Source organism: Oncorhynchus keta, chromosome 11, assembly GCF_023373465.1.
Source record: "Oncorhynchus keta strain PuntledgeMale-10-30-2019 chromosome 11, Oket_V2, whole genome shotgun sequence".
NCBI lineage: Eukaryota > Metazoa > Chordata > Actinopteri > Salmoniformes > Salmonidae > Oncorhynchus > Oncorhynchus keta.
Window position 1 is genome coordinate 47026906 of NC_068431.1, and position 26021 is coordinate 47052926.

The 26021-nt window shown below is 43.1% G+C and overlaps 2 protein-coding genes across 5 annotated transcripts; one reads left to right on the forward strand and one right to left on the reverse strand.

The window, feature by feature from the left end:
• Positions 1-6993: 6993 nt before the first annotated feature.
• LOC118390401 (WD repeat-containing protein 44-like) lies at positions 6994-17662 on the forward strand. 3 transcript variants are annotated; one of them, XM_035780925.2, is made up of 20 exons: positions 6996-7566; positions 8380-8413; positions 8878-8955; positions 9427-10018; positions 10277-10401; positions 10660-10752; positions 10882-11018; positions 11196-11279; positions 11393-11499; positions 11616-11767; positions 11926-12064; positions 12205-12278; positions 12435-12551; positions 12646-12768; positions 15534-15725; positions 15897-15998; positions 16074-16189; positions 16262-16389; positions 16496-16642; positions 17019-17662. In XM_035780925.2, exons 1-20 carry the CDS (start codon positions 7493-7495, stop codon positions 17105-17107), a joined length of 2703 nt encoding a protein of 900 aa, XP_035636818.1. In that variant the 5' UTR covers positions 6996-7492; the 3' UTR covers positions 17108-17662. The 3 variants fall into 3 exon arrangements, with proteins under 3 accessions (XP_035636820.1, XP_035636818.1, XP_035636819.1); XM_035780926.2 differs by having other exon boundaries at positions 6997-7566; positions 12205-12269; XM_035780927.2 differs by lacking the exons at positions 16496-16642; positions 17019-17662 and having other exon boundaries at positions 6994-7566; positions 16231-16380.
• A 138-nt stretch (positions 17663-17800) lies between these two features.
• Positions 17801-25550, reverse strand: LOC118390402 (U2 snRNP-associated SURP motif-containing protein-like). 2 transcript variants are annotated; one of them, XM_035780929.2, is made up of 24 exons: positions 25392-25550; positions 24657-24750; positions 24432-24543; positions 24220-24329; positions 24071-24138; positions 23883-23977; positions 23706-23770; positions 23390-23555; positions 23081-23286; positions 22413-22456; positions 21271-21375; positions 21109-21175; positions 20848-21017; positions 20542-20704; positions 20347-20426; positions 20157-20244; positions 19910-20038; positions 19563-19743; positions 19384-19458; positions 19241-19304; positions 18975-19122; positions 18686-18796; positions 18350-18570; positions 17801-18238 (listed from the first exon to the last, which is right to left on the reverse strand). In XM_035780929.2, the coding sequence occupies exons 2-24, from the start codon at positions 24741-24743 to the stop codon at positions 18112-18114; spliced, it is 2682 nt and encodes an 893-aa protein (XP_035636822.1). In that variant the 5' UTR covers positions 24744-24750; positions 25392-25550; the 3' UTR covers positions 17801-18111. The 2 variants fall into 2 exon arrangements, with proteins under 2 accessions (XP_035636822.1, XP_035636821.1); XM_035780928.2 differs by lacking the exon at positions 25392-25550 and adding an exon at positions 25069-25203.
• Between the last annotated feature and the right edge of the window lie 471 nt (positions 25551-26021).

Sequence of the window (26021 nt, forward strand, 5' to 3'; positions counted from 1 at the left end):
TTTTATAAGATAAGTTTAATGCTAGCTAGCAACTTACCTTGGCTTACTGCATATGCTTAACAGGCAGTCTCCTTGTGGAGTGCAAAGAGAGAGAGGCAGGTCCTTATTGCGTTGGACTAGTTAACTGTAAGGTTGCAAGATTGGATCCCCGGCGCTGACAAGGTGAAAGTGTGTCTTTCTGCCCCTGAACGAGGCAGTTAACCCACCGTTCCTAGGCCGTCATTGAAAATAAGAATGTGTTCTTAACTGACTTGCCTAGTTAAACAAAGATTAAATAAAGGTGTAAAAAAAAGAATTTTAAAAATCGGCAAATCGGCGCCCAAAAATACCGATTTCCGATTGTTATGAAAACTTGAAATCGGCCCTAATTAATCGGCCATTCCGATTAATCGGCCGACCTCTAAAACTTACCCTAGTAAAACCGATCTTCGACTTCGGTGATGTCATCTACAAAATAGCCTCAAATACTCTACTCAGCAAACTGGATGCAGTCTATCACAGTGCCATCCGTTTTGTTAGCAAAGCCCCTTATACCACCCACCACTGCGACCTGTATGCCCTAGTCGGCTGGCCCTCACTACATATTCGTCACCAGACTCACTGGCTCCAGGTCATCTATAAGTCTATGCTAGGTAAAGCGCCGCCTTATCTCAGCTCACTGGTCACGATAACAACACCCACCCATAGCACGTGCTCCAGCAGGTATATCTCACTGGTCATTCCTAAAGCCAACACCTCTATTGGCCGCATTTCCTTCCAGTTCTCTGCTGCCAGTGACTGGAACGAATTGCAAAAATCGCTGAAGCTGGAGACTTATATTTCCCGCACTAACTTTAAACATCAGCTATCTGATCAGCTAACCGATTGCTGCAGCTGTACATAGTCCATCTGTAAATAGCCCACCTAATCTACCTACCTCATCCCCATATTGTTTTTATTTACTTTTCCATTCTTTTGCACACCAGTATCTCTACTTGCACATCATCATCTGCTCATTTATCACTCCAGTGTTAATCTGCTAAATTGTAATTACTTCGCTACTATGGCAGATTTATTGCCTACCTCCTCACAACATTTGTACACACTGTATATATTTTATTTTTTTCTATTGTGTTATTGACTGTATGCTTGTTTATTCCATGTGTAACTCTGTGTTGTTGTTTGTGACACACTGCTTTGCTTTATCTTGGCCAGGTCGCTGTTGTAAATGAGAACTTGTTCTCAGCTAGCTTACTTGGTTAAATAAAGGTGATTTTTTTTAAATGTAGTAATCAAATATGGTATAACAAATCAAAATATATTTTATATTTGAGATTCTTCAAATAGCCACCCTTTGCCTTGATGACAGCTTTGCACACATTGACATTGTCAATTGACATTCTCTCAACCAGCTTCATGAGGTCACCTGGAATGCACCTGGAATGTCACCTGGAATGCATTTCAATTAACAGGGGTGCCTGTTTTTGATGTTCACTATTATTCTAGAATGTAGAAAATAGTCAAAATAAAGAAAAACCCATGAATGAGTAGGTGTTCTAAAACTTTGGACCGGTAGTGTATATGATCTAAAACAAATCTACAGATATCTTCTTACAGCTTCCAGGTATAAGAGCAATACCAAAATAAATGTAAAGCAGTCTCCGGATGTTCATTACAGAAGGTACAGGAAACATCCATGTCTTTTTTTCCCTTTTTCAAGATAATGTTTAGTGGGGTAGCACTTGTGGATTAATTTATAAAGAAACTTCTTTAATCGTATTAGTTCAAATAAACTTTTGAGAAAGACACCAAACATTTTCCAATTAATATTTCTTAAAAAGCCATTCAGAAAGACATGACATATGGGACTGAAACAACATCACATTGAAATAAGGCACATATTTTCCTATTGTTTTTCAAAACAGAAGGAGAGGAACCTATCTTTCCTACTGTTGAGTCAACTGGATCAGGAGAAGGTAAAGAAGAGGGGATAGATTTGTCTACATCCTTAAAAAGTACAATAACTCCAGAGGGGATTACATCAAAAACTACAGCAAATTCCTTTGGAGTTATCGGTATCTTACAAAAGGCAAGAATTCAGCACAATTAAATAAAATACCTTTATCGTTGAACAGTTGTTTTGTATCCATTTCTCAAAAATAATGACTTGCCTTAAAACATAAGATATCTCTATTGTTCCAGGTAAAATATCTGTGTGGAGATAAATTGTGCTTGTAGGCCAAAGACATTGCTGAAAAGGGATTGTTTATGGAATTTAAATCAATCAACCTCGATTGTTTTCAATATTGTAATTACACAGTATGAGAAGTAGGAAAATCAAAGGCTTTATACAAATCCAAAGAGTATAAAACTCTCATCAGAGACGAAATCTGAGTAATCTATGATATCTAATAACAGTCTGACATTGTTTGAGATGTGTCTATTTCTCATAAACCCTGACTGGGACTCATCTATAATGGCATCCAAAACAGCCCTTCCTCATTTAGCAACAACAAGTGCTATTATTAACTTGTATTTAAAAGGCAAATTGGACGCCAATTATCAATGAGTAACAAGTATTTTGGGGGTTTAGGAATTATAGTAATTAAACCTTGCTTTAGAGTGGGAGGGAGTGCTTCATTGACTATACTGTCAGAGTGCACTTCCAATCGAAAGGGAGCCAATTCTTTGGGAAAACTTCGCAGAATTCTGCAGTAATACCATCTGAAGGCGATCAATAGCCTCTGTAATTTCCTCTAAAGAGATGGGATTATCACATCATTCTTGATCAGAAGAATCAATAGTTAACATTTAGAAGAGAATTGTGAGTGAGGCCTTGGTCACAATTCATTCTGTGGCAGCACAATGACCAAACAATATACTGTATGTGAGGCTCTTGATCATATCTTTGATCATGACACTTGTGAGGAGGAGCGAGTCCTTGTTAAACTTTGACACAAAGTAGTCTGTGATAAATAGCACAATATGTTTCATCTGAATAATCCATAAATTATGCCTTTTTTACTCAAAAACAGGTTATATGAGCTCAGGTCAATGAGGTCTACAGGCCATAAATAGCAAATAGAATGTCAAAACTTGTAATGTTCACAAGAACTTAAGTTGATAAAAAGATCAAACACAACATTAGGTGATAATATATGTATTATTATGGATTTATAATCCGCTATAATGGGTTGGTCATTTTGGACCGGGAACACTGAATGAATGAACATGAAACGAACACAACAGGAAGGTTAATTAACTCAGCTTTATCCGTATCTGAAAGACTATTTGGTCTCTGGAAGAGCGAGGTAATTCTTGATATAACATTTTCCTCTTCTATCCTCCTGGTCTTTACAAGTTCACTGCTATATTTTCTTAAATATTTAGCCATTTCAAACTGTAGAAGCCTCTGGGCTTTATTCAAAAAATGTATAGTAAAACCTATATCAAATTTGACTATTTCATGTTTTAATATGAAGCTATTCAGTTTTCAGTGTGAAGCTTTGCATCGACTATCATTACAGGGAAATATTGAAACTTGTATGCAAATAGCTCTATGGTCTGTTGTTAAGAATATGAATAGAAACCTCGTTTCTTAAGCCCTCTGAAACCATAGTCAATAAGTGAACGTCTAGTACATGTTTTACACCAGGTATAGGATCTCTCAAGAGGAAACTTCTCTCTCCATATATATCCACTAGATCAAACTTCTGCATAAATAACTATAGATTGGCATTCAGTGAAGTAGACTGCCGCAGAGGCCACCTCTCAAGATAATTATCTAAAGCAATATTAACATCTCCACCTATTAAGAGTAAGGAGCTGGGAAATTCAGATAACCGATATAAAATTCGATTTTCTACAGCATCAAGAAGTTATACCCATAAACAGTAACCAAAATCGTTTGACTAAATTAAATTACATGACAAAAGATAATAACCACTTGAGTCACGATCTGAATGCAAAATGACACCACCAAAACAATGTTTTAATGTAGCAACACCTGCTGATCGTTCCGAACAATGTGAGAGCCAAAATATAATTTACCCCATTGCGACCTCCAAAAGTAAGCATCATTTTACAGTAGAAACAACCCGTTTTCAGTTGCTTAAGAAAAAGAAACAAGGCTTTATGTTTCACAGTGTGTCTTAACCCCCTAGCATTAAGAGAAACTATTGACAAAGACTAGGTGAACGAGAACACGGAGAAGAAAATGGTTGTCAAGTGCTCACAGGAATGTAACCGAGTACAGAGCAGAAACATCAAGAGCCGCAGCATATTCATAGACCTTATTGAGTGAAAAAATACAAAATGCAACAATAATTAGCTGTCAATTAGCTACATTTAAAATGAACTGGCTGTCAGTCAGCAACCAAAATACTCCCGAAGTGGCCCTTTTCTATAAAAAAAAATCAATTTCTGTCAGAAACAGAATAGAAACAATTATATACATTCATTGTCCACACTAAAGTTCACAGCTCATACATGTGCTGCTTAGAAATAGGACGAACGCACTGATCCAGCAATAAGTGTATGTTCTCAGGAAGGGATACATTTCAGTTATATTGATGAAGGCACTCGCCCAGAAATAATATGCAGTCTTTCCCTGCTTGCGCGCTGCCTCAATCACTGGCTACAGCTTCTCCCTCCTCTCTCGATCAACCCTGGAGAAATCCTCATTAAACTTCAGAACGTTTGGTTTGCATGTAGGTGGACTTCTTCGCTGCTTTCCACACCGCATCTCTGTAGACCTGCTGCGTAAACTGCATGATGATGCTCCTGGGCTTGGAGTTGTTAGGACGCTTGGAGTCGAGACGGTGAACGATGTCAATCACTTCAGGGAGTTTGGTCCTCTCCTCCAGGAGATTAGCTTGGCAGATCCGTATGGTCTCCTGACGTACATGTTGCATCTCCACCTCGGGGACACCCTGCAGTTTCAAGTTCCAACGCCTTGAATAGCTCTCTATTTCTGTGACCCGTCTCTCACACGCGTCAGTGAGCCCTTCTTTCTGGATGCGCGTTTCAAGATGAGTAACCTTTTCTTTAATTTCTTATCACTATGTGTGACCTTCCTGGTCCCGTCCCTCAAGTCAGTAAATAAACAGAGGAAGGTTCAATGGATGGATAGTTCGTTTATTTCCAAAACTGCAATGATGGGATACACAGTATGGATGAATGATCAGTAGTCGACGGGATATAAATAGACCTCCCACAGTAAATCAACAGAGGAAGGAGCACTGGATGGATAGTTCATTTATTTCCAAAGCTGAAATGATGGGACACACAGTATGGATGAATGATCAGTAGTCGACGGGATATAAATAGCACTGCCACAGCAATTCTCTATACATTGCTGTATAATATACTAACATAAAAAACGATTGAAACGTCTATCAGTCATTGTGATCGTATAGTGGATTTAACCACCAATTGTTAATTTACTATAATAAAATAAATACATAATTTCCATGTGTAATCTCATATGTACAAAATCAGAATAAACTATTATCCATTTTATTATTCAAAATATATAAAATTAACCTGAAAAATGCCACACTCTTGTGGCGAAGAAATATAATACACCTAGAATGTTCCACATATTTTATTAAACTAACAAAATCCGGCTCATACACTGGCTGGTGTTTATGAGTTTATAAAACATATACTTTATACATGTGTCATGAATTACTTGCAATGATGGGACACACAGTGTGGAATAATTATCATTAGTCGATGGGATATAAATAATACTCCTAAACAAGACGCATTTTCGAGTTAGCTACCAAATTAAATTTTGCTAGCATAAAACCCACATGGAAAACCGAGAATTCTCCATAAATCTGCTGTGGATGACCCAGAATCCCATTCCTTTATCGCTGTGTATTAGACAATGTAAATACACTAATCTACCAGGAGATGGCATAATACCCAATTCATGCAGGAATTTAACTATTTAATTAAACCGTTACATATGCACATTCGAAGTTAATAGTATTTTTCAGCGCTACAGAAATAATATAAAATGTAGTCGTGAATAATATTTAATAGTCAAACGACAGATAACTATAGCTAAATTGTAGGAGATTCACAATTTAATTCAAAGTTTTAATACGGAGAAATGCGTGTGCGCACAGCGCCATTTTGGCGAGACCCTCATATGGCAATATTTTTCATAGCCACAAAACATCCAAAAACCAAACAAAGTAAGCGTGGTCCAGCTGGTGGCAGTATTAGTATATACCATTCACTTAAGGTGTAAAACCGTAGAGAAGAAAGCATTATGCTGACAATATAGTTGTTTGTTTGATAAATTCATGTTATAGATGACTCACAAATAGACCATAAATAGCCTATATATTTTTTAACAAGATGAATTGTGTTTTTATTTTTACTGCAGACCTGAAGACTACGTGTGCTCCCCAAGCCAGTCTCTGCTTTCGGTCAGTGAGCTAAAAGAGTAAGCCTAGAAGACTCGGTAAAAAACAAAACTTGTAACCAAAGGACAACAGGTGTGAACCAAACAGTTGCGGATCTCAACCCGGATCTCTCCCAGCCCACAGATCCATATAATTAGGAATCCGAATACTAATATAATAGGGATAAGGTCGTTACACTATTCCCTCTGCAGCGAACAGTGCAACACCCCTTGTGGATGTCAAACCTCGGTCTCTATTGCTAAACACTGCTCCAATAGAGTTAACTTACTTTGGGGTGATTGTATCGAGCCTAAGCAAGGGTCATCATTAAACTATTACTGTATAAATTCATTTACTGCTATTTGGAAACCAGCAAGAGTGGCTTCTGCCTTCGCAATTTGGGATCCTAATAAAATACAAAACACTACTATAACACTTCTGTATTGTAAAATACTATACTGTATTTTACAATACACGTGAATCCTTTAATGAACAGCTTTGAAAGAAGTAGACAAGTGACCAAATCAGGTTCCATCTTTGCTTTATGTTTTCAGATCAGCTTATATGAAAGAGACGACTGGGGGTTTGAAGCTGTCAAATAAGTTCGCGCGAGATTTCTGAATGTGTGTTTTTAATCTTTTGGGGGTGTTCTTCTTCCTCCTTGTTTCTGAAGCTGCCCTAAATTTGTTGCGGCTGCAGTCCTATTTCTAGGAAGACCGCGGTAATAGGTAGTCGTTTTAGCGGTGACCTTTCATTCAGAGTATTTATTTATGAATTGATTCAAGAAACTTGGCAGCTAGCGAAAGACTAGGGCCACCTTCTTCGTTAGCTAGCTACGTTAGCAATAGCGGCCAGTACTGGCAGTAGCTAGTACACACAGGTGAGTGGCCTCTCCCAGGCATTAGCTAGTAGCTAGCTAGCAACATCTGGGTGTATCCTACAGAAAGAAGTCCGTTTTCAGTGGAGTAACCTTTTTATTTCCTGTACGAATTGTATGTATTCATAATAAACCGACCACATCTAAATATTGCAGCGATTTCCCTTATCGGATTGTATCCATCTAAACTAGCTAGGTACGTTAGCAAGCTAACTAAATGGCGTCAGATAGTGACACAGAGGAATTCTACGATGCTGCTGAAGACGTAAATTTTACTCCATCTCCTAAAGTGTAAGTAACCTTTCTACTTACATCAATTGCTCAAATAAAGGTATATACTGTGCTATTGGTGTTGAAAAACGTTATCAGCTGTGATGATGATGCTGGTCACTGACATGAATTCAACCAGATGTTCGCGAGTAAGAATTATTCTGCTCATACATTCAGTGTCTCTTCACTAATAAAGGAATGAAAACATTACCTATAATTATTTGCAACAACGACAACAACTATGCCTCCAGTCTGTGGATGATTTTGCCTTGTCTTATTTTACTCCATCTTTTTAAAGAGGCAAAAGGTCATCAATTGCCAAAGTCTCCCAACAGGAACTTTGTTTTTGCCATGACCATATAAGAGGGGTCAAGTGTAAGGGAGAGAGAGAGAGAAGTGTGATTGACATGTCTCTTTGAGGCTCACACACTTTCATTTTTATATAATTATAGTAGAGGGATTGGAGATAAAATATCTACAGTGGTTTTGGCTTCAACTGTTGCTTGTTGAAAAGTTTTATTTTTCCTAATTTGCTCAAACTTAAACTAACAGGAGAACACTGGTGTAACAGGTGCTGTAATTTCCTGTAGCTTGCATGATTACATATCTTACATGATTACATATCTTACATGATTACATATCTTACATGTTAAGAATACATTGTTTATACGGTTGTCCTGTGTCTCTTGTTTTGTAGTGTTAAAACAAGCATGATTTCTTTCAAATCTCTCGTCTGAATTGTAGCCCTAGGCCCTAGGTAAAGGTAATTCTGACAAACCATATCAGGACTAGTCTTGTGACTAACACTTCCACTTGTGTCTTTTTATTACTTAGGACACCTGCAAAGTTTGTCCTTCCCATACCTCAGGTATTTATTGTTCTTACTAGCATTTGACAGTAAAAAATAATAAGAACCTAACCTCTTTTAAAGACTAGAGAGTGAAGTTTCATTTAATTTAGGAGATGTCAAAAACTGTAAACGAGTGTTGGTTTTTAGTTTAATCATTACTTAAAGGGCATAGCTGGGTAACTACTTTCAAACGAGCTAGAGGAGCGCCTTTAAGAGTTCTATTGAGGCTAAACCCAAAACACAGCCTTACCCAGGGTTGTTTGCAATAAGCAGTTTGCTACTGCATGTCCTGCAGTAGGTGCCAGTTTAGGGTTTCACATACTCTATTCAGGACATTGTCATCCCTTTTACTAGTAAAATATTACAAATCGTAAGCACATCCCAACATGTTAGTGTGTAGATGCCCTGTATGAGGTGCTAGTTTATAAAAGTAGTGTTTCTCCTTGTCAGTCTCATGTACATTTAGTTTTGCGTTCCTGCAGGGGGTGGTAGAGAGCCCACCAGAGGACGTGGCTGTTGGGCTGGCCGCACCTGAGGCACGCCAAGATGACTCCATTCAGGTACTCCCCTCCTTATCTTAAAATGTAGGCTAATGCTCATTAATCCCTACTTAGCTAGGTGGTTATGACATTATGGAAAAAAATATGTTGGATTTTATTCCTGAGAATTTTTAATAGTTACTTAGCCCCTGACTATGTAGTGTTCATGTCGGTAAATGTGTTTTGATGGTTGCTGGTTTTTGGGCTCTATGTAAATGCTGTCATGGTGTCACCAGATTCTACATTGTCACTCCAGCAAATGTTTAGATGTGTGGCACGCCACTAAGTTGTCATCAACACAGACCCTCCAACGTGTGTCTGTACTCCTTCTTCACGTCCCTCTCTCACCTTAAGTGTGGGGAGTTCCCACAACACTTTTATCAGAGCGAATACACTCATACGACCACACAATCCTCATTAGAGAAACATCCTGTTATGAGTACATTACCTTTTTGATGATTGTTTTCATCTATGATGTCTTGTCCCTTCTAGATCATCGACAGCATCATTGAGGAGAGCCAGAAGGGAAGTGCAGTGGAGGAGGAGAGGAATGTTGATACAAGGGCAGAGTCAGAGGTGAAGGACAAAAATGTGGCCCCTGTAGAACGAGAGCATCCTGCTATTGAACCTCAGCCTGTGGTTGAGAGATCAGAGCAGCCACAGGAACAGCAGGAAGCGTGTTCCATGGCCCTCCCAGACATCCCCAGCCTGTTGTCAGGGTCACAGGAGCACGTCCAGCCCCCAGACATCACCAGCACCCTGGGGCAACTAGACCTCCCGCCGGACCTCCCTGACCTACCCCGGGTGTCTGCAGAGGACAGGGATAGGGAGCAGAGACCAGCAGACATCCTAGACCAGGATCCCCTCACAGACAAGCCGGCTGGCTCCTCTGACCCGGGGCCTACAAAACCCCCACGGCAGTTCACTGTAGAGCCTGACATTGTGGCCAGCACCAAGAAACCTCCGCCTTCACGCCCACCCCCTCCCAGCGGAGCTGCTCCTCCACGGCCACCACCCCCATCCCGGCCTGCTTTACCCCTCAGCAAGAAGTCCCAGGAGTGTATAAGGCCAGCAGGACTGGAAGGTAAATAACACTTTGCTTGTATACCCACACACTCAGTATCACAAGGTCAAGATAAAATGCTGATATGCATGTCAATTAAATATGTTGCTGCAGGGATGGAATACTGAGCTGAGCACATTGACCTCTCATAACTGTTCTCAGCTGTTCACTACTACCCACACTTACTCATGGTCATTTAGTTGTGAAACCATGGAGACAAGGTGACACTGTTGACCTTTAACCCTGTGTCTTTGCTGTGTGATTGGCCGGTGTATGCAGGGGAGCTGGAGGAGCCATGTGGCCTGGTGTCTCCCAGCAGCACAGTGAGGAGCATCACCAAGGATCTGCAGCACTCTTTGGACCTCGCTAGCGCCACCAGTGGGGACAAGGTTGTCACAGCACAGGTCAGTGGGAAGCCAATGTATATATTCTTCTGCACTTGGGGAAAACTTGGTCCTGACAAAGACCTAGTTTGGGGTTAAAATGTTGTCCTCTTCTGAATAAACACTTCGGCAGCAGCATACCTGTGTGTGGATTTACTTTCTGTTCTTTATTCTCCTTTTTCAACAGACCTTTGACCCTTGCATTTCGGAATACCCCTTTGTCTTAGATTTAAAACCAGTGTAGTAAGTGCGTGTGTGTATATTGGTGTGTTCCCACAGGAGAATGAGGATGAGCAGGCATCCAGTCCCATTGGCGACCCTCTAGGTCCTCAGCGTCCACGATCCAACTCTGGCAGAGAGCTGACTGATGAGGCATGTTTCCTTGTCTCGCTCTTTCATTCATCCACCCTTAACCTGTACAAAGGGGCTTGTCTACTCTCTACACATACCTTTTTGAGTGTTTGTTTCTAATTCATTGATTGGCTGGGCTCTCTGTAATAGGAGATCCTGGCGAGTGTGATGATCAAGAATCTGGACACAGGTGAGGAGATCCCTCTCATCCAGGCAGAGGAGAAGCTTCCCACAGGGATCAACCCACTCACATTACACATCATGAGGAGGACGAAGGAGTACATCACGTAAGAACTGCTCCCCTATAACTCAAGCCAGGACTGTAATATATCATGGGGCCACACCAATCCGTGGGCTATGGTTGAAAAAACGTACAGCTCCCCTGTGCTAACAGTAGCAGTCCCATACATAAAAAAGATAATACGAATCTTGAGGAAGATGTCTTTCTGTTTTTTTCCTGTCAGGAATGACGCAGCACAGTCAGATGATGATGACAAGGCCCAGGCTCCATTGACCGACTCTGACGGAGGGAAGCTGAAACAGAAAACGTAAGAAATGGCATAGTGCCCTGCCTCATGTTGTTGTTAGTCTTTCCTCTCTGCTCTGACATTCTGTGACGGTTTCACAGTGTTTCATGTGTCCTCTGTCTTCACGACCACAGCACTCAACTGAAGAAGTTCCTGGGCAAGTCTGTGAAGAGGGCCAAGCATCTGGCTGAAGAGTATGGTGAGAAGGCCGTCAACAAGGTGAAGAGTGTCCGTGATGAAGGTATGCCAGCCCCCATCCACTTAATATATATATATATTTTTTTCCCTTCCGATGAACATTCTTCTGCGGTTTAGTCACTCTGCTGGGTGACGTCTCACTGTGTGGTTCTGTCTCAGTGTTTCACAACGACCAGGATGACCCGTCTTCCAGTGATGATGAGGGGATGCCCTACACCCGGCCTGTCAAGTTCAAGGCAGCCCACAGCTTCAAGGGTCCCTTTGACTTTGATCAGGTCAAGGTGGTCCAGGACCTGAGTGGAGAGCACATGGTAAGATTGTGTGTTAATGTGTCAGTGCCCTCTTTCCATTGAACAACAGATCTCTTCCATGACTGAACCATACAGCATGTAACCATGAATGCAGATGTAAGCGTGAATATATATTCATGCATATTTGCCTAACCCTTGTTCTGTTGTCCGGTCCTCAGGGTGCAGTGTGGACCATGAAGTTCTCACACTGTGGGAGGTTGTTGGCAACAGCAGGCCAGGACAACGTGGTGCGAATCTGGGTTCTGAAAAATGCCTTTGACTACTTCAACAACATGAGGATAAAGTACAACACTGAAGGTGGGTAGATCATGAGACCTTAAGAAGGGCTGAGCTCTGTTGTCTCTGAACAAAATAGTTTGTCTGCCACACCTTTAGTAAATGTAAAGCTTGTTTGGTGGGTTTCTCATGGTTCTTCCCTTATGTTCTCTCTCAACCAGGTCGTGTGTCGCCCTCTCCCTCTCAGGAAAGCCTGTGTTCCTCTAAATCAGACACGGACGGTGGGGTGAGTAAGGTTAGGACCCATCAGTGACATGGTTAGAGTTGAGGGTCAGCTGTAAAACATGAAGAAAGTAACGTTATGTTCAGGGTTGCTTTGGGTGACTATACCAGTTTTACTGTGGAGACCCCAGCCGGACAGACAAGAGGTCCTCTTTTTTTTTGTTCCCAGATGAGCAGTGTTCCTGAAGACCCTGATTCAGAGGACAAGAATCTCCCCTTCCGCCAAGTCCCCTTTTGCAAGTACAAGGGTCATACGGCTGACCTGCTGGACTTGTCCTGGTCAAAGGTGAGACTACACAGTCCTTTCCACCCCCCCCCCCCACCCCACCCCCCAAATGCCTGTACATTGTCCTAGTATTCACCTTATTATTTGATTCCAGAACTACTTCTTACTTTCCTCGTCAATGGATAAGACGGTCCGACTGTGGCACATATCCAGGAGAGAGTGTCTATGCTGCTTTCAGCATATTGACTTCGTCACAGCCATCGCTTTCCATCCCAGAGTAAGTGAGCCTTTATGAGCGTGTGTGCCTTTGTCAGTGCGTGTTTAGGTTGAAGTGGGGACTTTTTAAAAATAAATAAAAAATGTACGTGCAGAGTGAGTTGGCTGATTGTTCTCAAAATAAATTGTATTGGTCACATACCTATGGTTATCAGATGTTATTGTGAGTGTAGTGAAATGCTTATGCTTCTAGATCCAACTGTGCAGCAGTATCTAACAGGTAATATCTAACAATTCCACAACATAACCAAATACACACAATCTAGTGAAGGAATGGGATGAAAATATATCATTATAAAATATATGGATGAGCAGTGACCGAGCGGCTAAGATGCAACAGATAGTGGATACAGTATATACATATGAGATGAGTAATGCGAGCTATGTAAACATTCTTAAAGTGACATTATTAAAGTGACTAGTGTTCCATTTATTAAAGTGGCCAATGATATCAAGTCTGTAGGTAGGCTGCCGCCTCTCTGTGCTAGTGGTGGCTGTACCTCTTAAGGATCGGACCCTTTTTTTCAATTTTCGCCTAAAATGACATACCTAAATCTAACTGCCTGTAGCTCAGGACCTGAAGCAAGGAAATGCAATAATATTCTTGATACCATTTGAAAGGAAACACTTTGAAGTTTGTGGAAATGTTAAATTAATTTAGGAGAATATAACACATTAGATCTGGTTAAAGATAATACAAAGAAAACACATTTGTCTTTGAAATGCAAGAGAAAGGCCAATATGACTTAGGAATCTTGGCGCAATTTAGATCTTGTCCACTAGATGGCAGCAGTGTATGTGCAAAGTTTGATTGATTCAATGAACTTTGCATTTCTCTTCAAAATGTTGTATCAAGACTGCCCAAATGTGCCTAATTGGTTTATTAATACATTTTCAAGTTCATAACTGCACTCTCCTCAAACAATAGCATGGTATTTTCTTGCTATAATAGCTACTGTAAATTGGACAGTGCCGTTAGATTAGCAAGAATGGAAGCTTTCTGCCAATATAAGATATGTCTATGTCCTGGGAAATGTTCTGCGGCGTTCTGGATGAGTTGTAGGGGTTTAATGGCACAGGCAGGGAGCCCAGCCAACAGCGAGTTGCAGTAATCCAGACGGGAGATGACAAGTGCCTGGATTAGGACCTGCGCCGCTTCCTGTGTGAGGCAGGGTCGTACTCTGCGGATGTTGTAGAGCATGAACCTACAGGAACGGGCCACCGCCTTGATGTTAGTTGAGAACGACAGGGTGTTGTCCAGGATCACGCCAAGGTTCTTAGCGCTCTGGGAGGAGGACACAATGGAGTTGTCAACCGTGATGGCGAGATCATGGAACGGGCAGTCCTTCCCCGGGAGGAAGAGCAGCTCCGTCTTGCCGAGGTTCAGCTTGAGGTGGTGATCCGTCATCCACACTGATATGTCTGCCAGACATGCAGAGATGCGATTCGCCACCTGGTCATCAGAAGGGGGAAAGGAGAAGATTAATTGTGTGTCGTCTGCATAGCAATGATAGGAGAGACCATGTGAGGTTATGACAGAGCCAAGTGACTTGGTGTATAGCGATAATAGGAGAGGGCCTAGAACAGAGCCCTGGGGACACCAGTGGTGAGAGCGCGTGGTGAGGAGACAGATTCTCGCCACGCCACCTGGTAGGAGCGACCTGTCAGGTAGGACGCAATCCAAGCGTGGGCCGCGCCGGAGATGCCCAACTCGGAGAGGGTAGAGAGGAGGATCTGATGGTTCACAGTATCGAAGGCAGCCGATAGGTCTAGAAGGATGAGAGCAGAGGAGAGAGAGTTAGCTTTAGCAGTGCGGAGCGCCTCCGTGATACAGAGAAGAGCAGTCTCAGTTGAATGACTAGTCTTGAAACCTGACTGATTTGGATCAAGAAGGTCATTCTGAGAGAGATAGCGGGAGAGCTGGCCAAGGACGGCACGTTCAAGAGTTTTGGAGAGAAAAGAAAGAAGGGATACTGGTCTGTAGTTGTTGACATCGGAGGGATCGAGTGTAGTTTTTTTCAGAAGGGGTGCAACTCTCGCTCTCTTGAAGACGGAAGGGACGTAGCCAGCGGTCAGGGATGAGTTGATGAGTGAGGTAAGGGAGAAGGTCTCCGGAAATGGTCTGGAGAAGAGAGGAGGGGATAGGGTCAAGCGGGCAGGTTGTTGGGCGGCCGGCCGTCACAAGACGCGAGATTTCATCTGGAGAGAGGGGAGAAAGAGGTCAGAGCACAGGGTAGGGCAGTGTGAGCAGAACCAGCGGTGTCGTTTGACTTAGCAAACGAGGATCGGATGTCGTCGACCTTCTTTTCAAAATGGTTGACGAAGTCATCTGCAGAGAGGGAGGAGGAGGGGGAGGAGGATTCAGGAGGGAGGAGAAGGTGGCAAAGAGCTTCCTAGGGTTAGAGGCAGATGCTTGGAATTTAGAGTAGTAGAAAGTGGCTTTAGCAGCAGAGACAGAGGAGGAAAATGTAGAGAGGAGGGAGTGAAAGGATGCCAGGTCCGCAGGGAGGCGAGTTTTCCTCCATTTCCGCTCGGCTGCCCGGGGCCCCATGCTGATTAGAATTTAGCTCGCCTTGTTTTCAGATTAGCTTTGTTAAAATCCGCAGCTTTAATAAATGCAGCCTCAGGACATATGGTTTCCAGTTTGCATAAAGTCCAGCGAAGTTCCTTGATGGCCGTCTTGGTAACCGCTTGCGGGGTGATATACACGGCTGTGACGATGTTCTGGCTTTGTTAACCAGACTGATCATCTGTTATTCCTCCTAGGATGACCGGTACTTCCTGAGTGGCTCTCTGGATGGGAAGCTGCGTCTGTGGAACATCCCAGACAAGAAGGTGGCTCTGTGGAACGAGGTGGACGGACAAACACGCCTCATCACTGCTGCCAACTTCTGCCAGAATGGGAAGTACGCTGTCATCGGCACCTACGATGGCCGCTGCATCTTCTACGACACTGAGGTACAGTGGAGGGAGACATACTGTTCCTCAAGTTTGAAGGGCTAGTGAAAAATCATTATTTCAGCCGATGTTTGATTATTCTTTTGAGTATTACAACGGCAGGACATAATTCTGAAAATGAGGAACATTGGAGAGGGTTCACCGTTTTTCGAATGTCTGTTCTTATTTCAGCGCCTTAAATACCACACCCAGATCCACGTACGGTCGACTAGAGGCAGGAATCGAGTAGGACGGAAAATCACAGGAATCGAGCCTCTGCCTGGAGAGAACAAGGTATAGCCATGCTCCTGGTGCTCTTCCCACAGGCATGCCTATCTGTTAGCTGAGTCTTTTGTATTGTGTTGGTAGATTCTAGTGACCTCCAATGACTCCAGGATCCGCCTGTATGACCTGCGGGACCTGTCTTTGTCCATGAAGTACAAGGGTTACGTCAACAGCAGTAGTCAGATCAAAGCCAGCTTCAGGTGAGAACGGCTACTTCTCAGTCTGGCATGTTCTTATGTAGTCTGTAAACAAACTCTCACTCTATTTTCCAGCCATGATTACTCATTCATTGTGAGTGGCTCAGAGGATAAGTACGTGTACATCTGGAGCACCTACCATGACCTGAGCAAGTTCACCTCTGTACGACGAGACCGCAATGACTTCTGGGAGGGAATTAAAGGTGCCTAGATACTGTAGTGGTGCTCCGCTTTTTACTGTCGGTGATATGAACCACTGTCAGTGTTTTTGTTGTGTCCTTCCACTAAGTCCAGTCTCTTATTTTTCAGCCCACAATGCAGTAGTGACATCAGCTATTTTTGCACCCCATCCTAACCTGATTGTCCCCCAGGAGGCGGGGGCAGAGAAAGCAGGGGCTGGGGCAGATGCAGAGTGTAAGAGCTTGGACTCTACTGACTCTGAGACCATTCCCTCAGGTACAGTATACTGATTTTTATATACCTGTTTAGCTATGCTGAGACTATTCCGAGCGACTCTTCATTAAAGCTGGGATCCTTTAATGGTCAAACTAGCACATCTGTTTTGGGATATTACTACAAAGAAGTTACTGCAAACAACAAACACTCTGTCATTGCATGTGCTATAGAACAGCAGAATATGTACTGCAAATGTTTTTCCCACACTGCCCAACTCTCCTCACCTCTGTTTTGTCCACAAATCGATAACAAAAGCGCTGGGGTAGCCATGGTGCTGTTTCCATCTTTAAGAGTGATCAATGAATGGTGTGATGAGGTGAGTCGATAGGAAAACTTTGTAGGTATCAATGCTAAACAGGGTATTTCTCGTCCACAGGGGCTCTGAAGACTGATCATACAGAGGTTCTGCTCTCTGCTGACTTCACTGGCGCCATTAAGGTTTTTATCAATGTAAAAAAGTACTGAGCACTTCATCCTGAACCCTTCCTGATCTGGCCGTCAGTGTACAGTCCTTCAATGGAGGCAGAGCAACCCGCTGCCCTGCCAACGCTTCTAAAACCGGCCAATTGCCTACGGGTGAGTGATCCGGGAGGAGTTCTCCTCCGGAGAACAGGGACCCTGCAGTAGAGGATGAGGGGAAGGTGGAGGAAGTGAACTGTAGGTGGAGGAAGCAGCTCACGGATGTCCTGTCACACTTTTTTTGTTTAACACAAAGAACCAGTGTGCAAAGCAGGACTGGTAACTGAGGGATGGATGATTAAAATACACTAATGTAAGCTATTTGTCAGAGTGTAAGGGGTACGCTGTCTTACTCTTACTGCGTTTCTAGTACCCCCGCGCTCCTCCTTGCCAGGAATGACGGTCTTAAATGTGTTAACTAAGCACTAACTCCAATCATTACGGTTGTAAATGTTCATTCATCTGTCAGTGTGTAATGAATAAAATTGAACCACTTTTTTTTTTTTTTTACATTGTTTATGATTCACTTAATAAAGTAAACGGTATTCTCGTTTAAAGTGAGCTCATTCTGTTTTTTCCATTGAGATGAGAACCGTTCTGAAAGTTTGCCTCAATTATGAAAGGTAGAATGACTGGACAGGAGACGTGGTGATGTCAATGGTAGCCTCCACTAATTCATTCCCCACCTTGGACAATGGACACAATGCCAATAGTGATTTATTGTGACATCTCAGGGACTAGTCGCAATAATCTGAATGGGGTTTAAAAACAAACGGCACAACAACTGTACAAATAATGTTCGAACGTCATCTTACAAAAAAATTTGCCAAATCTTGACTGCCGCAATCGGGATATCGGTACAGAGGGGAACAAACAGCTGACAGTTCAGAGGCATTGTGAGGAAACGAGCGTGGTGTGGCCGTGTCATGGTAATCACTGGCAGAGCAGGACAGTCCATGGGAGTCCCCTTGCTGCGTCAAGGGGAGAGGCATGGAGTCCAGGCCTCTGGATCAGTGTTTGCTCTTCTTTGTCTTTTTGTGGGAGCGTTGTGGTGACCGGGAGCTAGACCTCCTCCTCTTCCTGGCAGGCGAGGGCGACCGGGACCGCTTGGACTTCTTGGGAGACTTTGACTTTGTTCTGTTGGACAGGTAGTTGATAAATCAATCAACCCAAATATATATATATATAGAGAGAGAATACTGAACACATTAAATAGAACACAGACAAGTGATTTCACACAGGCCTTACTTTGAGGGAGAATGTCCTCTGTATTTCTGTGTCCGTTCCTCTGTGTCTCTACTACGTCCCCTGTCCCTGCTCCTGTCCCGGTCTTGACTCCTTTTGCTCTTCTCCTTCTCCCGTCCTTTACTGCTCTCCTCCGTCTTGTCTCTCCTCTCCTCTTTCTTTGATCTGTCTTTTGACTTGGGCGTGGATCGCTCTTTCTTCTCCTGGTCATCCTTATCAAACTCCTGTGGATCAATTGCAGCCAGGTGAGTTATTGGGTCAAATGTGCAACTGCAGCTTTATGATCCCCTCGGCCATTTCCCTTACTGCAGGGCCTGTACGACATAAAAGCACACCCACCTTCTGTAGCAGCTTGTTCCTGTAGTGCTCCACCTGTTTCTGCATGTTCATTCCGGACTTCCTGGGCCTCTTCCCAGTCTCCAGCTCATCCTGGAACTGCATCACCTTCACCTGCAGCAAAGACAATAGATACTATATGTACACTAAGAACAGTGGGTCCAATTGTTGTATAAAAGCGCTATAGAAGACCTATGTATTGTCGGATGGCCGCTATGGACAGACTGAATTACTACTGCAGTGGGTTGTGTGTGTGTGGTACTGTGTTGGTGCCAGTAGACTGTGTGCTTGCCTCCAGCTCTCTCAGCCGGCTCCTCTTGCTCTCAGACATCTCAAAACTACTGAGGGAGCTCTTGAAGTCAGCACTGTCGTACTTAGATGGGCTGTCATCATCGCTGCTGTCACCCTCTGATTCGCCATCTCCTTCCTTAGTGTTAGTACTGCAGGGGGAGAGGATGAGGAAGAGCCATTCTTCTACTGCAAGACAGGCTACAATGATGGTAACTCAGGAAAAAGTTGCCTTCCCAAAAACGTCAACGGCTTTCACCAGGTTCTTACCTTACATTTGTGTTGTCCCCAGAATATCGCTCTCCCACACTGTCCCATTTGGATTCAGTGTTAGCTGAAAGAGGAAGAGGCAGAGTGAGGGATAGGAGTAGAGATGTGATTGTGGGGATTATAGTACTGAACATGTACAGTACCTTGTGGGAGAGCTTCAGCATCGTCCACCCTCTCCCATTTAGACAGAGCCACTTTGGAGTGGGCCAGATCATCCACTGGAAAACACAAAACATACATCAAGTCCACAGCTTAAATCTTTTATGGTTTTTCACAGATAACATTTAAAAAATATAAAAAATATTCGGCCAAATTGACTTACAAGGCATTCCGTCGATGTCATCCATGGGAGCGCCCAGGGGAACTCCGTCGATGTCGTCAACAGGCACCCCATCCAGGGAGGCAGGGTCCCAGGCCAGGGGCGAGCCGTCAAGGTCGTCCAGCGGAGCTCCATCTAACGGTGCCCCGTCCAATGGGGCTCCATCCAGGTCTGGAGACGCCACCTGAGATACCCACATAAACCAATGACTCGAAATTCAGCTCTGCTTCTAGCTGCATTCTAACACACACACTATCAGAGAATGTAGCAGTCATCAGTCAAATAGGCATTGATCAAAACTATTTTCCAGGTCTTGTCCAGGAAGGGTCCTGTCCTGAGATCCAGCTCACCTCTACCCTCTCGATCACTTCATCTCCTGCCTTGACAAGACCCAGAAAGATATTCTGCAGCTGGATCAGGTAGGGCTCTGGGTAGACGGCCCAGTCTTCCCAGACCCTGAAACAGCCCATTATCTTTTGCTGAGAAAAGACAAACATAGATGAGTGTTAATGTATTTGCTCTAGTAAAGGCAACAACAAAACACAAGCTTAAAAGGGTAATAAAGCATTGTCATTTTTTTTTAACTACACTTATTACCTTGAATTGTTCAGCTTGTAGTCTTGCTTGTATGTTTCGATATGCATCACTAATGTCACCAAATATCTGGGGCAATTTTGCTTCAAAACTGAAGGAACAAAGAAACAGTGAAAACCCTCAGACACCGTATGTATGACCACCGAGCGTGTGTATTCTATAATTAGATTTATCTAAAAAAAATACTTCTTACTATTTGCGATAATAAGATGCATTGGCAACTTTGGCACAGGAGTTGTACAAGATGTCGGATACCAGGTACAGTCTGGCAATCTGTGGAAATATAGATGGACATGACGATTGTGAGTAGCATGTCACATGAATGTGGTTGATCATGCACATGTGAGACTCATAGGATGGACCCGTGTACAGGAAGTGGGTGAGGGACCTTTTTCTGCAGTGGTGTCTGAAGGAGAGACAGGGACTCCGCGATGCACCCCACCACCTCCTCCGCTGCCTCGGCTCTCTCCAGACAGAACAGCATGGCATCACCAACATCCTCCCTACGAGGGGTGAGCCCTCTCAGCAGTGTCTCCAGTCTCTCTCTGTGCCTGGAATAAATACACAGGTTTTGTTGCCCAGAGAACATTGAATTTCACCAGTCAGTTTTCCCATAACATTCCTGAGAGAACTTTTCATCTTCAGTCTGCCTCAGAACCTCCCTCTCTGCCCCTGTATGTACAGCTACACTCACTCGGTCTTCAGCTGGCCCTTTTTCAGCTCCTCCTCCTGAGAGGGAGACTTTTCCTCCTCTCCCGCCTCCTCGTCTCCATGGAGGTAGGGGTTCAGGAGGGGCGGCCTCCAGATGGAGCCCCCACGGAACATCCGGAAGTCTGCCGTCCTCCACTCACTGGGGGGCTCGCCCTGGGGATAGAGGGACACGGATGAGGCACAGCAGTGAGATGGACTCCTGGCCATAGAGGTGTAGCCAGGTCAGATTAAGGGCATGACCTACCTGGAGAATGGAGTAGAGTTTCCAGCGGTAGTACACCTGCTCTTGGCTTTTGTTGTCAAACAGGAACCTGAAATCATCAATAGTTTATAAGGTTTGTTTCAAAATATATATGATCATTGATATGACAAGAGGGAATGGGAACGCTCAGCAATGGCGCCTTGCCTGAAGTCAGGGTTGTTCTTCTCTTTGCTCATAATGATGGCTTCAAACATGGGTCCCTCACGCACCACAAACTCTATCATCCTGTGGATGAGGCCCAACAGATTCCTGTGGAGTAAAAGGAGAGGGGATGAGAGACCAGACGGTGTGACATGTCCCGTCCCCCCTCATTCAGACCAGTGGCCATGTCAAGGCTCTCACTGTACACTGGCACTAAGCCCCTTAACCTCTCCGTCGCTCTTCCATAACACTGTCCCTCTGCCATCATTTGTCACAGCAATGTTGAGGAAATGTTGTGTTGGTCTGCACACAAAACACACACGAGTGAGTGGGGGAGACTGTCTGTCCCTAGTGCGCAGCTACATCGGAAGGTAATCGTGACGTGTTTCCTTGTCATGTGTCTAGAATGTTTCTTCTCCCCCCAAATAGAGTGTATAAATGGAAAAAGTGGGACAATATGAGTGACAACATTACTTACTACCATTAGCTACTGCTGATTTGAATCTAAAACACATCTGCCTTCTAGCTGTATCTGTCTGCAGTGTCTCAGCCAACCCAGATAGGAAGAACCAAGGTTGCCACTGAAGTTAGTACCAGTATGTTTCACTGGATATAGGCCTAACTCACTGACTCCAACACTCACTTAAGTCTAACAATCTATTTTCCAGACAGAGGATTAGAAAAGTGTCATTTACAAAATTAATGAGGATGACATTAATTAATAAACAGAGGGCTTTGCTTACTAGGCCAGAGGTTCACTTTAACCATGTTCAACTGAGAACCATGGCCCCTCTACTAGTCATATACAGGGCCCCCAGTCCTAAGCAGCAGGAGTCACCAATTCCCTGAATATAGGCCATGTTGTCAACAAGATGGCTTAATGCAGACCAATGTTAGAACAGGACAAACTATGAGACACATGTAGGGAGAAAAGCACAAAAACAGTGTTATGGTCTCAGCTGTCCTCTCCCATTAGTCATGTACATACAGACATAGCACTTAGGACTGGGGCTTCCTGTCGGTCACATACGTACACAGGAACAGTACACCAGGGCAGGGCCTCTGTCCTCTAACACTGTGTTCTGTCTGTGAGAACGGCTGGTCAGTCGTAGCAGTAGTAGTAAGAATGGATAGAGAGTGTGTACCTTTCTGTTGGGATAACCACTTTGACTACGGCTTCGGACAGAGTCTGTTCATGAAGTCAAATCAAATAGTGAAGATATAAAAAAAGTGAGTATATATACAGATGAAACACTGCAGGATACATACAGCATAGAAAACGACGATAGCAGTAACAGCTATACATTATTTGAATGAGGGAAAAAGATCCCACATTCAAGAGACGGCTACACTATAAGTCAATTATCTATACTATAGGATATCCCCACCCTCTTAATTTTACAGTAACATTTTGAATGCATATGCTTCTGTAACAATACCTCATAACTCCATCTGGGTCAAACCCCCTGTCTTAGGACATATCCTAATACACTACTAGACTAAGGAATAGATTCATAACATGTCTATACATGCACCACAGGACAAACCAACTGGAATTTAAACTGAGAAATGGAACTCGGAACTGCTACTTCAGAACATGACCATCAAATGGTCTTGTGTGTGTGCATCTAAACGCAATTCTAAGCAATGTCCAGTTGATTGATCCTATGATGAATATCACCCCGCATAGGATATCTGCTACAAACACACCTAAAATTGGCAAGTTAACTGTAGTGTAAAACAAATAAATATAACCTTGAAAAAAAAAACATGCACATTCCCAACAGTGTTAAAAGAAAAATAACCAACCTACCTTGTCAAACTCCTCCTTAGACCTGCCCCATGGCTTGGTAAAGTCATTACGGAAGCGGTCTCGGGGCTGAGCATTGAAGGGCAGGCCAGAGGGGGGTGGGGGTGTGGAGATTTTCAGTACCCCTATGGGTGTATAGAGAGGCTGGGGAGGGATGCGAACAGCTTTCCCCCATCCCAGCTTCATTTCAAAACCCAAAACTGTTTTACCTGCAGCAAAAGCAGTAATGATCCTACAATGAGCCACGGTCAATGGAACATCTGGCAGCATTTGCCGAATAGTATGTTTAATATTCTCTTATCACCGACTCACCGTCTAGAGCAGCCAAGGCCCTCTCTGCATCTTTCCTGGTCATAAAGGCCACGAAGCCTCTGTTTGTGACCCTGGTACGTTCCTCGTCACTACGGGGCCACATGATCTTCACGCTTGCCAGGGGACCATACTTGCCAAACTCTTTGCAAAGCATTTCTTCATTCATCTGTCACATTATATAAAGTATCATATCAACACAGTTTCACAAAAATGCAGTCAGCATTTAAGTCATTTGAACTTATCCCAAACAAAAGAAGAGCAAGCTAGACTATATCTCCTTTGTCAAAACATCCTAAGCAGATTAGAGATCCTTTACCTTTGGGTTAATGCAGCCAATGTACAGGTTCGTTGTGTTCGGTGTTGCTGAGTCATCATCAAATACTGGAGGAAGACATGCATATTCAGCTAAACATGTACAAGCTACTGAGGGTTCATCTTTGATTTGGACAAAGGCCATTATTTTTCCACTGCAAGGGACAGATCTGGCTCTTACTTGATCGTCGTGTTAGTGGTATGTCCAATTCTCCATATCCTCCTCCAGGCTCATTCTTCTTTTTTTTGTGCCTTTCTTCACGTTCCTCCTGTATTCTATGAGAACAGTCATTTTATGCAAAAATGTAAACTACAAATTGGTCAAATAAAGAGTGAAACATGATTTACTACGGTGTGTCAAAAACATACTGCTTTAGCTCCTCTTTGAAAAGTTCAAGGTTGCTCTTCTTCTTCTCTTCTGTCTTCTTTTTAACAATCTGTGGACCAGACAAACATAAGGGGCAAAATAATGTATAGTTTTATCTTGGTTACAGTAAGAGATTCACATGGTGACTCACCGGCCTTCTGACTTCCGAAGAGTGTGCTGGTGAGACATTCTGGGACACTGAAGTAAACTTTGTGTTCGGTCGGTAAAGCTTGCTCTTTTTGACCTCTGCTGCTTCCTCTTCTGCAAAATAATTAAATAGAAAGAGTAACCATGCAGCACTAAAATAAGTGTTCGCAACATAGACCCCACCAGAGCTATATTAGCCAGCATGTTTCTGCTCACCTTTAGTTGCATTCACGATCCCCCCACGAACAAACGTTTTCACCCCACTTTTGTCGTTACTGTCAAAAGATGCTAAAAACTCTTCAAAAACGTCAGCTGCTTTTTCTTGTTCCTGGAAATGTGATATTTACATTTACATTTAAGTCATTTAGCAGACGCTCTTATCCAGAGCAAGAATAGACATACACTTTGTTGCAGATATCTTTAAAGGGTCAAATATCTTACCTTTTTCTTCAGATCTTCTTGTTCTCTCTTGGTCAATGTTCTCTTAACACCTACAGGTTTCCCTTTCTTGCCATTTTTGTCTGCCATGCTGATACTGAAAATAAACAGAAATACCGTATCAGTGTCAGTGGAGGAAATGTACATACACCCGACGCACAAACGTATTGTATTTTTGTTGCGCGTTACAGTTCTTCTGGAACTGTGGGTGCCCATTTGCAAAAGCTCGCTATATGCAACTTCACGCACACTTATTACATCTGCAGGTGTATAGTACATAGTTAGCAAAGTGCTGTAGCTAGCCAGGTACGTAAACTAGCTGTTTAGCTAGCAGTAGCGAGCTAGATGTGGCCATCCGCCTAACATTGTAAAGCTGGCTAGCTACACGTCATCATATTTGTTGACTGTAACTTACCTGCACATTTTTGTCGCAAGATACGAACCCTTGCTAATTAATATCTAGACGGCTATCATTTGCTTCCGTACTCTAGTTAGCTAGCTAACTCTGCTGATACGAGCCCTGACAACCCCCCTCCCCTCCTCTCCTCTCATACAATCACTGTGGTAGCTAACGTTAGGCCAGATCTCGCATGCATGTCGTGTGATCTGGCGTAAAGCTTTGCTACGGGGATCATTTTTTAACTTACTGCAATAAAAAAATGAAATAACAGCTTGTTTGGTAGGATCTACTTCGCAGTAAGTATGGATCATTGACACTAAAAGTTACACATTTCTTACCGTAGAAATGTACAATGCGTTTGTTATTGCTCCACCATTTTGAATAGACAAAAATGGACATAGCGGAAAAGCGATGTCACTTCTCGCTCTGACCAATAAAACGGTCGTCACTAATTAACACAGCCACAAAGTCATAAACTCCGCCCATTTACACAATTGACCTTCTTAATCTTATGCCTGAAATGAAGACCAAAAAGCACATACATGTATGTTTTCATAAATGTTTACTCTATAGCCTGTGCTACTTTGTGGCTGTGCTATCTGGTTGACCCCACACCTGAGTTGTCGGCTCTTTCAGTGGGCTATAATAAAATCATAATATCATAACAAACATGCAATGTTATTTAGCTATAAAATCTATTGTAAACCCCAAAACATTTGGGACGTGTGATCTTTACTCAATACACATGTAAGTGCAAGTAGGCCACATGTATTGAAAATGTGTTGATTACCAAATAAATGAAACATTAATATTACGTTTTTAAATAAATTGCTATATTTCGAAGTGAATTTACAACTCATGTGACCAACTGAACGATAGTGAGTAATCAAGAAAATCGAAATACACAAGTTGCTCATGATTTCATACAGCTGCATAGTCTCATTAAAATTCATGTTTGACATTTTATC

Excerpts from the sequence above, each read along its gene's own strand:
- LOC118390401 (XM_035780925.2), top strand. The coding sequence starts at position 7,493 with ATGGCGTCAGATAGTGACACAGAGGAATTCTACGATGCTGCTGAAGAC. Across the intron at positions 12,065-12,204 it reads GATAAAGTACAACACTGAAG|GTCGTGTGTCGCCCTCTCCC; the intron begins GTGGGTAGATCA and ends TCTCTCAACCAG. Across the intron at positions 12,552-12,645 it reads TGGACTTGTCCTGGTCAAAG|AACTACTTCTTACTTTCCTC; the intron begins GTGAGACTACAC and ends ATTTGATTCCAG.
- LOC118390402 (XM_035780928.2), bottom strand. Across the intron at positions 23,771-23,882 it reads ACCACTAACACGACGATCAA|TATTTGATGATGACTCAGCA; the intron begins GTAAGAGCCAGA and ends GTCTTCCTCCAG. Across the intron at positions 19,459-19,562 it reads TGACATCGACGGAATGCCTT|TGGATGATCTGGCCCACTCC; the intron begins GTAAGTCAATTT and ends TGTGTTTTCCAG.